The sequence below is a fragment of the Vombatus ursinus genome, unplaced genomic scaffold (genome assembly GCF_900497805.2).
Source record: "Vombatus ursinus unplaced genomic scaffold, bare-nosed wombat genome assembly UNPS02014959.1, whole genome shotgun sequence".
Lineage (NCBI taxonomy): Eukaryota > Metazoa > Chordata > Mammalia > Diprotodontia > Vombatidae > Vombatus > Vombatus ursinus.
Window position 1 is genome coordinate 6,418,649 of NW_020954737.1, and position 15,227 is coordinate 6,433,875.

The following is a 15,227-nucleotide window of genomic DNA, read 5'->3' on the forward strand; positions in this document are numbered from 1 at the left end:
AGAACTTAAAAAATGTTTTATTATTCATTTATTCATTCGTTATTTGCCCAAAACAGAGCACAATACAACTTTCTATGACTGAAGGTTCCCAAGAATATCATAGACTCTTTGGGACCAAAGGGGTTTTGAGATGACCTTATTACTCTGACAACATAATGGTTCCCCACTGACTTGTAAAAATTTTTTCTTTTGAAAAATTTTTACTGCTATCTTTTATTTTGTTTTTATACAACTTTCATTTCCTTTTTTTTCCTTTTAGATTTTTCAAATTTGTAAAGCACTTTGCTGCCAGAGCACTTGGGATACTGTACGTCATCAATAAAATAGTATTAATATAATAATAAAATGGAAATGCTCTGATCTAAAGAAAATTAAATCACAGGTATCCACATAGGCAACTGGGGGGGACCACCAATAGAGCTGATTTTTTAAAACCACTATATAGTTGAAGAACAGATTGTAGCTTCTATTTTTTTGTCTTTTTTCATTTTTTTTCTTTTTGGTTCCAAATTCTCTCAATCCCTTTACCCCTTCCCGCACCCACTGAAAAGGCAAGAAATATAATACCCATTATACATATGAAGTCATATAGAACATTTTCCCATTAGCTATGCTTTTTTAAATCAAGAAAAATAAAGTGGGAAAAATATACTTCAATCTGTACTCAGAATTCATCCATTTTCTCTCTGGAGGTGGATAGCATTTTTTCATTATGATTCTTTTGGAATTGTCATGGATCATTGTATTGATCAGAATAGCTAAGTCTTTTACAGCTAATTATGGTTACAATATTGCTGTTGTGTACAATGTGCTCCTGGTTCTGTTCATGTCACTTTGCATCTGCTCATATAAGTCTTCCCAGGTTTTTCTGAAGCCAACCCCTTTATCATTTCTTATAGCACAATAGTATTCCATCACAATTATATACCACAACTTGTTCAGCCATTCCTCAATTGATGGGCATCCCTCCAATTTTCAAGCCTTTTCCACCACTATATATGCTATATATATATTTTTGTACAAATAGGGGTCCTTTTCCTTTTGATCTCTATGGGATACAGACCTAGTAGTGGTATTCCTGGTCAAAGTATATGCACAGATTTATACTTGTTTGGGCATAGTTCCAAATTGTTCTCCAGAACAGTTGGACCAGTTCACAACTCCATCAACAATGTACCTATTTTTCCACATTTCCTCCAGCATTTGTCATTTCTGATAGGTGTAAGGTGATATCACAGAGTTGTTTTAATATGCATTTCTTTACTTATTAGTGATTTAGAGCATTTTTTCATATGGCTATTGATAGATCTGACTTCTTTGGAAAACTGCTTGTTCATATCCTTTGACTATTTGGAGAATGGCTATTGCTTTTATAAATTTGGCTCAGTTCTCTATATATTTGAGAAATGGGACCCTTACTAGAAACTTATTATGAAAAATTTCCCCTGGTTTCTAATTTTGGCTACATTGGTTTTGTTTGTGAAAAACCTTTTAAATTTTATGCAATGAAAATTATCCATTTTACCTCCTGTGATCCTCTCCATCTTTTCTTTGGTCATGAACTCTTCCCTTATCCATACATCTGACAGGTAATTTTTTCTATGTTCCCCTAATTTGTTTATGATATCACCCTTTATCTCTAACTCACATAGCTATTTTGACCTTATTTTGAGTATTTAGTGTGAGATGTTGGTCTATGCCTAGTTTCTGCTAGACTGTTTTCCAGATTTCCCAGTAGTTTTTGTCGAATAAGGAATTCTTACCCTAAAAGAGTGAATCTTTGAGTTTATCAAACACTATGTTACTGTGATTGTTTACTTCTGAATATTGTGTACCTACGCTATTCCACTGACCAACAACTCTATTTCTTATCTAGTACTAGATATTTTTGGTGATTACCTCTTTGTAGTACAGTTTGAGATCTGGTACTGCTAGGCTGGCTTCCTTAACTTTTTTTTTTCATTGATTCTCTTGATATTCTTGGCTTTTTGCTCCTCCAGAAGAATGTTGTTATTTTTTCCTAGCTCTATAAAATAATTCTTTGGAAGTTTGATTGGTTTGGCACTGAATAAGTGAATTAATTTAGGGAATATTATCATTTTTATTATATAGGCTCCACTTACCCATGAGCAATTAACATTTCTCTAATTGTTTAGATCTGTATTTGTGTGAAAAGGATTTTGTGATACTTTTATTTTAAATAGTAAAATATTAATTTAAAATTTCATTTTTATAATAAAAATATTAAATTTTACTCACAGTTATTTTAAATGGAATTTATCTCTTCCTGATGGGTTTTGTCAGTAATATATAGAAATGCTGATGATTTATGTGCCTTTATTTTATATTCTGTAACTTTGCTAAAGTTGTGTTTCACTAATGTTTTTTAGTTGATTTTTTCAGGTTCTCTAAGTACCTGAATCATATCCACCATCATATCCAAATATAACCTTCCATTCCTAACCTCCCTATTCCTTGTAACAGAGAGAGAGAGAGAGAGAGAGAGAGAGAGAAAAGAAGAAGGAGGAGGAGGAGGAGGAGGAGGAGGAGGAGGAGGAGAAGAAGAAGAAGAAGAAGAAGAAGAGGAAGAAGAAGAAGAAGATCAGAGAGAATTCTGGGAAGATGGCAGAGTAGGTCAGAAAATTTTTGGTTCTCCACTTTCCTCCACAAAAAAAGACAGAACATCAGAATGGAGAGCAGAGGAAATAAACAAAAGTTGGAGTAGAGCAGTTTTCCTCTTAAGACAACCTGAGAAGACCCCAGGAAAGACTTGACCTCCAGGGTAGAGGATTGGCCTTAGTGAAGTGCAAATACTTCCAAACCAACTTAAGCCTTAGGGGCAGCTGGGTTGAGAGGCAATCTCAGCCTTAGAAACTTTCATCTCAAGGACAGTTGTGAGGGTTTAATGGCTGAGTTGGAGAATATTGAAGGACCTTCCACTGTTGAGGATGCCAAACACAACTGTGCTAACCAGACACTTCCCAGGTTATAGCGGTGGGGTGAAGGAGCTAGCATAAACCTGGTAACTGCAGTAGCAGAGGGGCAGGGATCTTGCTGGTTATGGGCACTTGCAGGAGAGCAAAGCCCCTGGTTTCAGTTCCAGAGCAAAGAGGACAGATGTAGTTTGCAGCCACCAGAGGGACCACAGGAAACAAGCAGGACAGCATGGCTAGGGGTCCTAGTCATGGCTTTGGAGTGCAGAAGAGAGCCCAAGGCCCTGGGGCTTGAGGCATCATTCCCTATACCTGGAGAATAGAACTTGATTACACTAATAGCTACTAAAAACAAAATAAAACGAACAAACAAAAAGGTAAAAATGAGTAAGCAAAGGAGAAAGAACCCAATCATAGATAGCTACTATGGGGATAGAGAAGATATGGGTTCATTTTCAAAAGAAGATAATGGAGTGAAAAAAAGCCTTTTTCAATGAGAAACATCAAATGGTCCCAAGCACAAAAAGAGTTCTTGGAAGAACTTAAAAAAGACTTTAAAAATCAAATAAGAGAGATCAAGGAAAAATCAGAAAATAAAACAAGAGCAATCCAAGAAAATTAAGAAAATTGTGAAAAGAAAGTCAACCAACTTGAAATAGAGAATCAAAAACCTAAGGAAGAAAATAATTCCTTGAAAATTTGAAAAAAGATGAAGCTAATGACATTCTAAGATACCAAGAAATAACAAAACAAAATCAAAAGAATGAAAAAATATAAGTGAATGTGACATCTCATCAGAAAAACAACTGATCTGGAGAACAGATCAAGGAGAAATAATACAAGAATAGTAGGACTACCTGAAAATTATGATAAACAAAAAATCTTCATACAATATTACAAGAAATTATGAAGGAAAATTGCCCTGAAGTTCTAGAATAAGAAGGCAAAGCAGAAATAGAAAAAATTTATTGATCACCACCTGAAAGAGATCCCAGGAGGAATACTTACAGGAATATCATAGCTAAGTTTCAAAGCTCCCAGGTTAAGAAGAAAATATTGGAAGCAACAAGAAAAAAACCAATTTAAATATCATGGAGCTACAATAATGATTAAACAAGACCAAGCTGCTACTACATTGAAGAATCACAGGTCTTGGAATACTATATTCTGTAGAGCAAAAGAGCTGGGATTACGACCAAGGGTAACTTACATAGCAAAGTTAAGTATAATCCTGAATAAAAAAAAAAAAGGACATTTAATGATCTGAAAGACTTTCAGGTATTTGTGACAAAAACAGTAGAACTTAAAGGAAAAATCAATATATAACATCCAGGAGAAATATCAGGCAAACATTAAAGACCAATGATAAAGGACTCAATAAGGTTAAATTGTTTACTTCTCATATGTGAAAATATTATCAGTACTCTTATGACTGTCATTTGGGTAGTCTGAAAGAAAGACTTAGGCTGAGGTAAGTATGATGGGGTGATTCTAAAAAAATAAAACTGTAGTTTTATCTGCAGATTAGACAAGGCTAGCACCTTCTTCTCATTGGGCATAGGTTAAAGAGGAATCAACATACATATCTAGAAGGATATAAAAGTCTTCTAAATTAAAAAAGAAATAAGAGGGCAAGGGAATAGGGTTAGTGTAGAAGATAAGGAAGGGACTCTTGGAGGGGTAGGTTAAGTAATAACAGGAAGGCAAGGTAGCAAGTAGAAGTAAAGCAGAAGAGTGAGGAGGGATAGGGTAAACATGGTGAGAAGGATAGTGAGGAAAAATAGAAAGGAGGAAAATACATAACAAGTAATTGTAGCTTAGAATGTGAACAGGATGAATTTACCCATAAAATGGAAACATATTAGATTAAAAATTTGAATTCAACAATACATTGCTTTTAGGAAACATTACAAAAATGAGAGATACAAAGATAAAATAAAGGTCAGGAGTAGAATTTATTGTGTAAAAAAAGTGTGGGTAGTAATCATGATCTCAGACAAAGTTAAAGCTAAAATAGATTTAATCAAAAGAGAAAAATAAGGAAACTACACTATTTGTCAGCAATATTATTCAATATTGTTTTAGACCATTTAAAATAACTAGACAGTATAAAATACCTGAGAGTATACTTGCTAAAAACAGACACAGGAACTATATGAACATAAACATAAAACACTTTTTATACAAATACAGTCAGATCTAAATAATTGAAGTAATATTTATTGTTCATGGGTAGGTAAAGCCAATATAATTTTTAAAATGACCATTTTACCTAACCAATCTATTTAATCAATGCCATCTCAATTCAATTATTAAAAAATGGATTTTACTGGGTTAGAAAAATAATTGTTCTTTCATTTGAAAGAGCAAAAGGTCAGGAACTTCAAAGAAACCTGGGAAAAAAAGATGTAAGGGAAGCAGACTCAGCAGGATCTTTCATAGACAATATCTCAGATAGGATGTGATTGGGTTGGAATATTGCTGTGGTGTAGGAAATGATGAGCTGGTTGATTTAGAAAAACACGGAAAAACTTGGACCTATGAAGGAAGATGCTATCCACCTTCAGAGAAACAGATGACAAGTGGAAATAAGCACAGTATAATCTTACATATATGTATATGAGTGTAAATGTGTATATCTGTGTATGCTTATAGATATCTGATGTATAAATATATACATCCATGCTTAGTTGTACCTTTCTTCGGGGGGAGGGGAAAAATAAAGTTAAAAAAAAACATAGCAGAAAAGAAAAGAAAGCCTACAAGGAAGTAAAGTAAAGCTGGGCAGCTTTGAAAACAATGTGTAGTATTTATTAGATAGGTTTCTTAACATGGAAATTCATTATTTTATATTGATTCCTTTCTTATAATCTGCTGTGTACATGGCAATGTTTTTTTTTCTTTTCTTGTTTTGTATTTAAGTTGAAAATAATTTTTTTTAAATTTACAAAAAAAAAAAAGATCAGCAAAATTTAGCAATGAATCGATTAGTTCTGATTGTTTTTGCATGTTCCTCATCCATAGTTTCCATCCCACCTCTGCAAAATGAGAAGGAAGTGCATTTTTCCATCTCTTCAACTCATCAACTCTTAACTCTAGCTGTCAGGAAGTTTTTCTTAGACCTGCCAAACTAACTAATTTCTCCTCTTTAGTCTTCAATGCAGGTTAAGAATTTAATTGACATAACTCTTAAAAAGACAATTGTTTTCTGTTGTTGTAACCAAATCCTTTAACTTTGTCTTATAAGCCTTCAGTGCACATTTAGGTGGAGCAATGGATGAGGCGCTGGGCCTGGAGTCAGGAAGACTCAACTTTGTGAATTCAAATCTGGCCTCAGACACTTATTAGTTACGTGAACTTCGGCAAATCACTTAACCCTGTTTGCCTCAGCTTCCTCATCCATAAAATGAGCTGGAAAAGAAAATGGCAAACCACTCTAGCATTTTTGCTAAGAAAACCCCAAATGGGCTCACGAAGACTCAAACAGGACTGAAATGACTCAACAACAATAGCATAGGTCTTCATCTCAAATCCTGCAGTCTTTCCTTACAGATTCCATTTCTCAGATAGTCATTTTTGTTGTATCATGGGACTATAAAATTATAGATTTAGAGCTGGAAGATTTAAACCTAAGAAGTCCAAAGCCCTCATTTTATAGATGAGGAAAATGAAGCCCAGAGAGATTAAGAGACTTATCCAAGTTCTGATGTGACAGAGCTGGGGTCTCAACCCAGTTTTTTTTTGTTTTGTTTTGTTTTGTTTTTACTTCAGATCCTCCCCTTTAGTGACGTTGAATGGGCAAATGATAAAATTAATCTATTTCTTAAACTGTGGATTAGAGACACATCTAAGTGTAGGGACCCAAAAGGAGGTGGGAATGGGCGGGATGGATCACATGGTGTAAAGGAAGGATGACTATTTGTTACTTTAAAAAAAAAAATCCAAACTCAAAGCAACTACTGGAGAATTCAGCAAAGAAAGGCAAGGACAAGGATTATGCAGAATTGGAGAGACCTACATGTTAGTTTTAAGTGAAACTTTTTAAACACCTTATTTTAAATCATCCTAATTGGGGAAGGTTTTTGACTGTCACTTTGGAATAATCTCTGAGCCCTGATCTGAAGCACCCTTAAGGAGATGCTTTAGGAATGCCCATGAGTTTTTAACACAGATGGCCAGAAGGTGTCACTATAAATCCACCCAAAGCACAGCTGAAAGGCTCTCCCCAGGGCTGGGCTGTTGCAGCTCTGAACTTGGCATTCCACTAGTGAACAATATTATCAAAGGATGACTACAGATTTAATAACTATTGACTGAAGATGTTGCTCAAGGGACTCATGAATTGCCTTGGCAGCAAGACAAGAAGTTGGTGGAGGTTTTATATAAGACCTCTCTTCCCTAGGATCTCTCCCATCCTTCATATTTCTGCAAAGTTGTTTGCTCTTGCTTTATATAATTCTGGTAATTATTTGACTGCTCTGTTCGGGGCCAATATCTGATTGGTGAGATTTCAGAAGAGCCGATTTTAAAATAGAAGGAAATGGTTACGGCTGATGGGGATCAAAACTAGAATAGGTTAATGATGCTGTCAAAAACATTAAACAATGTACACTATTCATAGAACCAAATATGTTCAGACCCTGCTCTGTTCCTGCCTTCCCCGAGGGGCAGGAGGTCAGTCCTTCCTCCTCATTTCCTCTGGCGCACTGGGAATCTCTCAGCAGGCAGAGAGGTTTCAGTAGAAGTCAACTTGCCCTCTGAAACAGGGCATAATACGGACCCGGCCAGACAAACTAGCTCTTCTTGATGGAACAGGAAATGCTTTTTTATTAAGCCAGATGAACTAGGAAAAGGAAGGATTGCCTGCCTGTCGTCCAGCAGAACCTCTTCTTCTCTCTCCCCTTCTTTTCCCTCCCACAGTTTGTATAGATCCCTTTATATAGCTGGTGGTCTGGTGGGAAATGTAATGCCCACACACCCGAAGTGCTCAAAAACAGTGTCTATGCTGACACTGAGAAGGCATTATAAACCAGCTACACATCTCACATAGTAATAATAACTAGCATCTATTATAGAGTGCTTTAGGGTCTGCTAAGTATGAGATAAGGGCTATTACTACCCCCATTTTACAGATAAGGAAAGTGGGGCTAAAAAAAAGGTCATCTTTGGAGCTGAATTCAAACTCAGGTCTTCCTGACTCCTAGTCCATCACTGGATCCAGTTTACCCTCTTGCTGCCTAAGTCAGCAGATAACTTCATATTCTGAGGAGAGTCTGTTGACCTGCCCATCTATTTTTCAATTACACCCTTGCCAAAATACGTTCCTTGGTATTCCAGTCCTGGAAGGAAAAGATGGTTTCTAACGTTTAAGAAGGGCTCTACATCCAAACATAACAACAAGAACCACATACACAGCTGCCTTTCCTGAAGAGCTAAAGCTATCTTAGGATGGCTCTGGAATATGTTTAAATACTCTGAATCCAATAATCCCTCAGAAAGGGAATGCAACACTTTTATAGATAAATTTCTGATAACTCCTTTCACCACTATCTTTTTTTAATTTGGATTTGATATGTCAATACAAGAATATTTACTTGAGCAAGGAAAACTGTCCTATACTGTCGTGAACTTATTTTTTTAAACTAAGCAGAATGAGTTGCCATTCATGCCACTTTTGAGATTTTTACAAGTCCTTGATGATTGCAAAGAAAGGAACGTCAGGAGCTAAACTCACAATTTCACTGAAAAACTGGTCCAGTTAATCAGGGCTAAAGTTGTTAATAGTTGCACTAATTTTTCAGTTTCTCTTCGGTTCTCTAAGTGTCACCTTTATGTCCAAATATAACCTTCTACTCCTACCCTCCCTAAGGAGTCATCCCTTGCAAAAAGAATTTAAAAAGAGAGAGGAAAGAAGGTCAGCAAAACTAAGCAATGAATCAACCAGATATAACTATATTTTCATGTTCCTCATTCATAGTATCCATCACACTCCTGCAGAAAGAGTTGTTGAGTTGTGTTTGACTCTTCATGACCCTATTTGGGGTTTTCTTGGCAAAGTTACTGAAGTGGCTTGCCATTTTCTTCTCCAGCTCATTTGACAGATGAGGAAACTGAGGCAAACAGGGTTAAGTGCCTTGCCCAGGGTCATACCACTAATAAGCATCTGAGGCCAGATTCGAATGCAGAAAGGTGAGTCTTCCTTACTCCAGGCCCAGCACTCTATCCACTGTGCCACCCAGCTGCCCTCTGCAAAAAAGAGAGGGAAGTGCATTTTTCTGTGTCTTCAGCCCATCAATCAACTCCAGCTGTCAGGAAGTTTTTCTTAGGCCTATTTACTTTATTCCTCAATACAGGTTAAGAATGTAATTGACATGATAACTCTTTTTTTTTTTTTAGCTAGACAATGGGGTTAAGTGACTTGCCCAGGGTCACACAGCTAGTAAGTGTTATGTGTCTGAGGCCAGATTTGAACTCAGGTCCTTCTGAATCCAGGGCCAGAGCTCTATCCACTGTACCAACTAGCTGCCCCCAACATGATAACTCTTACAAAGGCAACTGTTTTCTCTTGTTCTGGCCAAATCTTTTATCTTTGTCTTACAGTTCTTCAGGTCTCCTGGGCCTATGTTTATCTTGGGATGATATCCTATAGGAAAGGCAGTTGCTGTTGATTGTCCTTCGTTCTTGAAGAGGACCATGACATGAGGGAGGTGATGTCATAACACGCAAGTTAATTAGATTTAAATGAGGCAGAGCTATGAAAAGTCACCAGTCTCGCTTTCTGCTCTGGAGTCATCTGGGTCCAGGGGCAAGAAATAGATCAGGACAACTGGAGATGGCCCTGATACGAAAGACACTGTGGTACAGTAGAAGGACTGTTGGTTTTGCAGTCTGAGTAACAGGGCTCAAATCCCAACTTTGCTACTTACTATGTGTTTTGTTTTGTTTTGTTTTTTGTCTTGTTTTGTTTTTTTTTACAAGAGGGACTAGACTAGATAACCTTTGAAGTTAGGATTCCATGATCACCATGGAAATGTCCACCAGACAATGAACAGTTTGATACTGGAGTTAGGCAGACAAATTATATAGTGAAGAAATATGGCAGAGTGGAAAGCATGCTGAGCTTGGGAGGAGAGTGTGGGTTCAAATCCCCATTCTGATACTTACTAAGTGTATAACCCTTGGCAAATCACTTAATCTCTCAAACTTCCGAATCTATAAAATGTGGATGATGATACTCTACGTGGATGTTGTAAGGAACAATAAGATAAGATATGGGAAACACTTTGAAAATCTTAAAGCAATGTACAAAAGCAATCTTTTTTATTTTTTAAAAAATTAATCTATTTCTTGTCTTAACCTGTGATTTCATTGGTGAGGTGAATTCCTGATGATGAAACTGCCTGTACCAATGCAGATCAGCAACGATGCTCCAATTTGTGTTGTCTGGGAGTACCAAGCTGTTAAATGTCTTGCTCAGGGTCACACAACAAGCAATCCTCAGAGGTACTAGAATACAGTTCTTCATGACACTAAGGCCAGGTGTCTCTTCATCATCTCTACTACAGTGGCTCCCAGTATCATCATTATTATCAATATTAGAGAGCTATCCTGTTCCCAGAGACCAATGCTCACTTCAGATCAATGCTTTTCTCAGTCTTGGTTGAATTAAACTTCTGCTGATCTACCCTTAAAGAAATCTTTACATAAAATCTATTTATTTACAGCCAAGCACACAGTGAGCACTTAATTTTTTTTAAAAAAAATTCATTCATTCACTAACAACTCAACAGAATAGACTAAAACTCATATCTTATAACTGGGTAAAGGACATGAATTTTAAAAAATGGTCTGACAGCTTTGTGAATTAAAACATTTTTGGAGATAAACACAGCACCAAATTGATCACTGTGGCTAACTGCTAGCATCCTTCCTACATGGCCACCACCTGCCACTTGTGGCTACAGTCTTGAAAGATTATATCATTGCCCCTACCTCCAGTCTAGGTAATGAGTATTCATGGCATCCATTTCAAACCAAGTCCAGCCCTGAGTTTGTCTAACCTTCAAAACAATCGACCTATTTCTTTAGCCACCAATATTCCTTAGAGTCTCAATTTTTCCCCTTCCCTTGGTCGGCAGGCACAGTGGACACCAGTGATAGGTAATATTGTTAGTGCAAAAAGACAACATCCATTGCCCTGACACCCCCACAAACATCAGGACTGATAACCCTGAGTTCTTAATAGTTATCCCTAAGCAGGGATATGCAGTGAGCTTCCAAAAGACAGAGTTTTGACCATCACTGAAACGTTCCCCAGAACTCCCTCCCTGCCAATCTGCTTGAGTCAAGAACTGTACCTCGGCAGGAATGATCCATCTTGTTAAACTGGAAGTAACCAGCCTTGCACTGACACAGAGCAACACCTTCCAAATCGGTGCAGATGGATGTCTCTTTGTCACATTCCGGACTTTTCTTTTTACATAAACTACCAGCTGACGAAAGAAAAACAAAGTGTCAGTGGAGCAAAGAGTCATTTAAACATCATCATTTTAAGGGCAATTAACTTAGATTTAACCTTGTGTGTCAGGTGATGACTTTATATTTATTTGTGAGCAGTTTTCAAAAGTCATTGAGGGTGGGAAGATTTATGGACTGTTACAGAGTGAAATGTTTGAAATTAGGGGAAAGATTTACACCATGACCACAACAATGTAAAAGAAAACAATGTTGAAAGACTTTGGAACTCTGATCACTGCACTGTCCAATCATTACTTCAAAGGACTGATGGTGACCCAAGTCTTCTAACTCCTGGCAGAGAGGTGGTGGACTGCAGGTGTTGAATGAAGAATACATTTTCAGATATGGTCAATTAGCTGATTTGTTTTACTTGATTCTACTCATTTGTTATGAGAGAGCGTTCTATGGGGGGAAAGAAAGAATCAGTGGGAAGTTCCAGTGATACAATAAAATAAGAAAGAACATCAATAAAACTTTAAGCATTTTTAAAAAATAAAAGAATCATTAGGGAGCTCAACATTCTCTTCAAGCTGTCCATCTGACCCACTGGTCTCCTGCTAACATTTCCTTCTACTAGCTCCTCCTTTTGCTAGATTTAAGAGCATACAAGCATTTGTCTTCAGAAAATATACACAGAATCGAAAGGGTATGGGTAAGGAGAGAATAGCATAATAAACTCTCTCTTCATTCTTCCCTCACCCCAATGCATGTGGGGACCTGAACACTATATCTATTCAAATTACACAATGTCTTCTGTGCCTATGTGACAAATGGCTACTGGTTCGTTTGTTTGTGGGTAAAAGGACGCCTCTGCCTTTCCCTGAAGTGTCTAAGACAAGTTCTTCTTGAGTTAAAAAAGAATAAGATCAAAGAGAACCCAGATTTTCATAGCAATTAAAGAAAAAAAGAAGGCCAGATGGTTAGGACTCAGACCAGATACAGAATTCTCAGGCATCAAGAGCAAGGGAAACTGAGCTCAGGCGAAAAAGCAAGAATACTGAATTCTCAGGGAGCCAAAGCATGGGGTCTTGACAACAGGAAGAGATTAGATTTGCCAGACTGGACAGAGGGACCTAGAACAAGGGATCTCTGTAAGGCTTACCTCCTAAGTTGGAGTCTAAACATTCTATAACCATCAACAACTGTCTAACTTTCTGTTGCTCTGTTCATCGTCACTGTTGATGTAGGGCATTCAAGAAGACTTTGAATGTGTGGCTGCCATGAATACTCATTACCTAGACTGGAGGTAGGAGCAATGATATAATCTTTCAAGACTGTAGCCACAAGTGGCAGGTGGTGGCCATGTCGGAAGGATGCTAACAGTTAGCCACAGTGATCAATTTGGTGCTGTGTTTATCTCCAAAAAGAAAATTGTATTTAGTTTGTTTCAGACCCACAATCTCATTTCAAGGGTTTGGCTACACGGCCCACTGTCTGGTTTCTCTCGCATCCAACAGATTTCTTTGAGACCCTGGGCAGCACTCAGTGTTGTGAATGAATTGAACCATCTTTTTACTATAATTTAAAAGCATTATAGAGGCAATTTCCTGTCTTTATCAGTGGAAGGTGGTGTGCTGAATCAGAAGACCATATGTGTGTATATAAGAGAACTTCCTTTGTTTATTTTGAAAACTTTGTGTTAAAGGATGAAAAAAATCTCTGCTCTGGAGCTGGCACCAAGTACGTGAATGTGCCTTTATTGTTACTAGTCTAAACAGTGGTGGCCAAACATTCCTTAGAGTAAGTCTTCAATAATCTCTTGTAGCCTTCTGAGATAAGCCATCATTAATTGCTCTCCATACAGGCTAGGGAAGGCTGGTTCAATAGCCATTTTGAATTATTGAGGGTGGGTAGCACTCAGTGGGATGTGTTACAAAGAGAATTATGTCTATTCCGCTGGTTCATACTCTACTTCTCTGACTGCTTTTCTGCTTCCTTTATGGACTCCTCATTCTCCTCCTACCCCTTAAACACTGGGTGCCTCCCAAGGCTCTCTCCTTGGCTCTTTTCTGTGCTCTCTCCATTGGTGGCCCCATTCACTCTTACGTTTTTAATGATCTTCTTAAATTGATGACTCCACATCCAACCTGTCCCCTGAGCTGGGCCCCATAATTCAAAATGCCAGCTGGATATCTCCACCTGACTTTCTTGCTTCCCCTTACTGCTTTATGGAGACAACATGGCATAGTAGAGGACAGCTAGGTGGTGCCGTAGTGCACACAGCACTGGGTTTGGAATCAGGAATACTCGTTTTCTTGAGTTCAAATCTGGCCTCAGACACTTATTAGCTGTGTGACCCTGGGCAAGTCACTCAACCCTGCTTGCCTCAGTTTCCTCATCAGTAAAATGAGCTAAAGAAGGAAATGACAAACCACTCCAGTAACTTTGCCAAGAAAACCCTACATGGGATCACGAAGATTCGGACATGATTGAAATGACTAAACAACAAGAACATATACCAAAGGAGGATGGGGCAAGAAAGGCCTCTTGTAGAAGGTAGGAGTTGAGCTGTTTCTTAAAGGAAGTCATGAGGCAGAGGTGAGGAAGGAGAGCATTCTAGGAATGGGGACAGCCAGTGCAAAGATGGGAGATGGAATGTCATGTTCGAGGAACAGAAATGTGAGTTATTAGTATTTTCTCCATTCACACGGCTACTCCCTAGCTCAGACCCTTATTCTCTCATCTAAACTCTTCCACCAGTTTCCCGATTAGTCTCTAACCCAAGAGTGGGGAACTTGTGGCCTCGAGGCCACATATGGCCCTCTAGGTCCTAGGGTGCAGCCTTAACTTCTGCCTACCTCAGTTTCCTCATCGGTAAAATGGGCACAATAATAGCACCTACTTCTCAGAGTTGTTGTACATTCAAATTCAGCCTCAGACGCTTACTAGCTGAATGATCCTGGGCAAGTCACTTAGCCCTGTCTGCCTTAGTTTTCTCATCTGTAAAATGTACTGGAGATGGAAATGGCAGACCACTCTAGTATCTTTGCTGAGACACCAAATGGGGTCATAAAGAGTTGGACACAACTGAAACGACTGAACAGTAGCAGTTTCCATTCCTTAAGCTTCTCAAATTTGTTTTTTTCTTGTTCTCCCCTTGCCATGATCACATTTTACCTTGTATAATACTTGTGTGTATGTTCACCCTCATAGGTCACAAGTTCCATGAGAGGAAGGACTATGGCATCTTTCATCTCTGTATTTCCAGTACTTAGCACAGTGTCACATACCTCAAGGTAGGGTAGGGGCTGGAAGGAATGGACATGGGGGAACTCCAGATGACTAACCTTCTTCTTCTGGACTCCTTCCTATAGCCTGGCACCTACTCTTCAGTTTATGATAGATCTTAGAGAACTGTCTGGGGGCAATAAGAGCTTAAGTCACTTGCTCAGGGTCAGACAGTGAATCTGAGGCAGGTCTTCAACCCAGGTCTTCCTGACCCCAAGGCCAGCTCTCTAGCTATTATACCATGCTGCCTCTTATTGCAAGAACTTAATAAATGTTTGTTGAATTGAACTGATATAAACTGTCAAACTAAAGACCACAGCTTCATACTTTATGCAAAAAAAAAAAACAACAACAATTTTTTTCTGAGTCCAGAGAAAAGAATTCAGAGTCAGGATGTTGGGCCTGGTCATAAGAAGGGTGAAATCAGGACACAGTTTTGGGTCTTAACTCTGAATTTCCTGTCTTTATCAGTGGAAGTTGGATTTCTAAGTCAGAACGTGTATGTGTGTGTGTGTGTGTGTGTGTGTGTGTGTGTGTGTGTGTGTGTGT

At 38.1% G+C, this 15,227-nt stretch overlaps 1 protein-coding gene across 1 annotated transcript in view; it reads right to left on the reverse strand.

Annotated features, from left to right (window-relative positions):
• The window catches only part of HEG1 (heart development protein with EGF like domains 1), a 113,917-nt gene that overhangs the window by 18,111 nt on the left and 80,579 nt on the right, over positions 1 to 15,227 (reverse strand). The window contains exon 13 of the mRNA XM_027845186.1: positions 11,291 to 11,425. Coding sequence (XP_027700987.1) covers positions 11,291 to 11,425 — 135 coding nt within the window. The remainder of the gene's footprint in view (positions 1 to 11,290; positions 11,426 to 15,227) is intronic.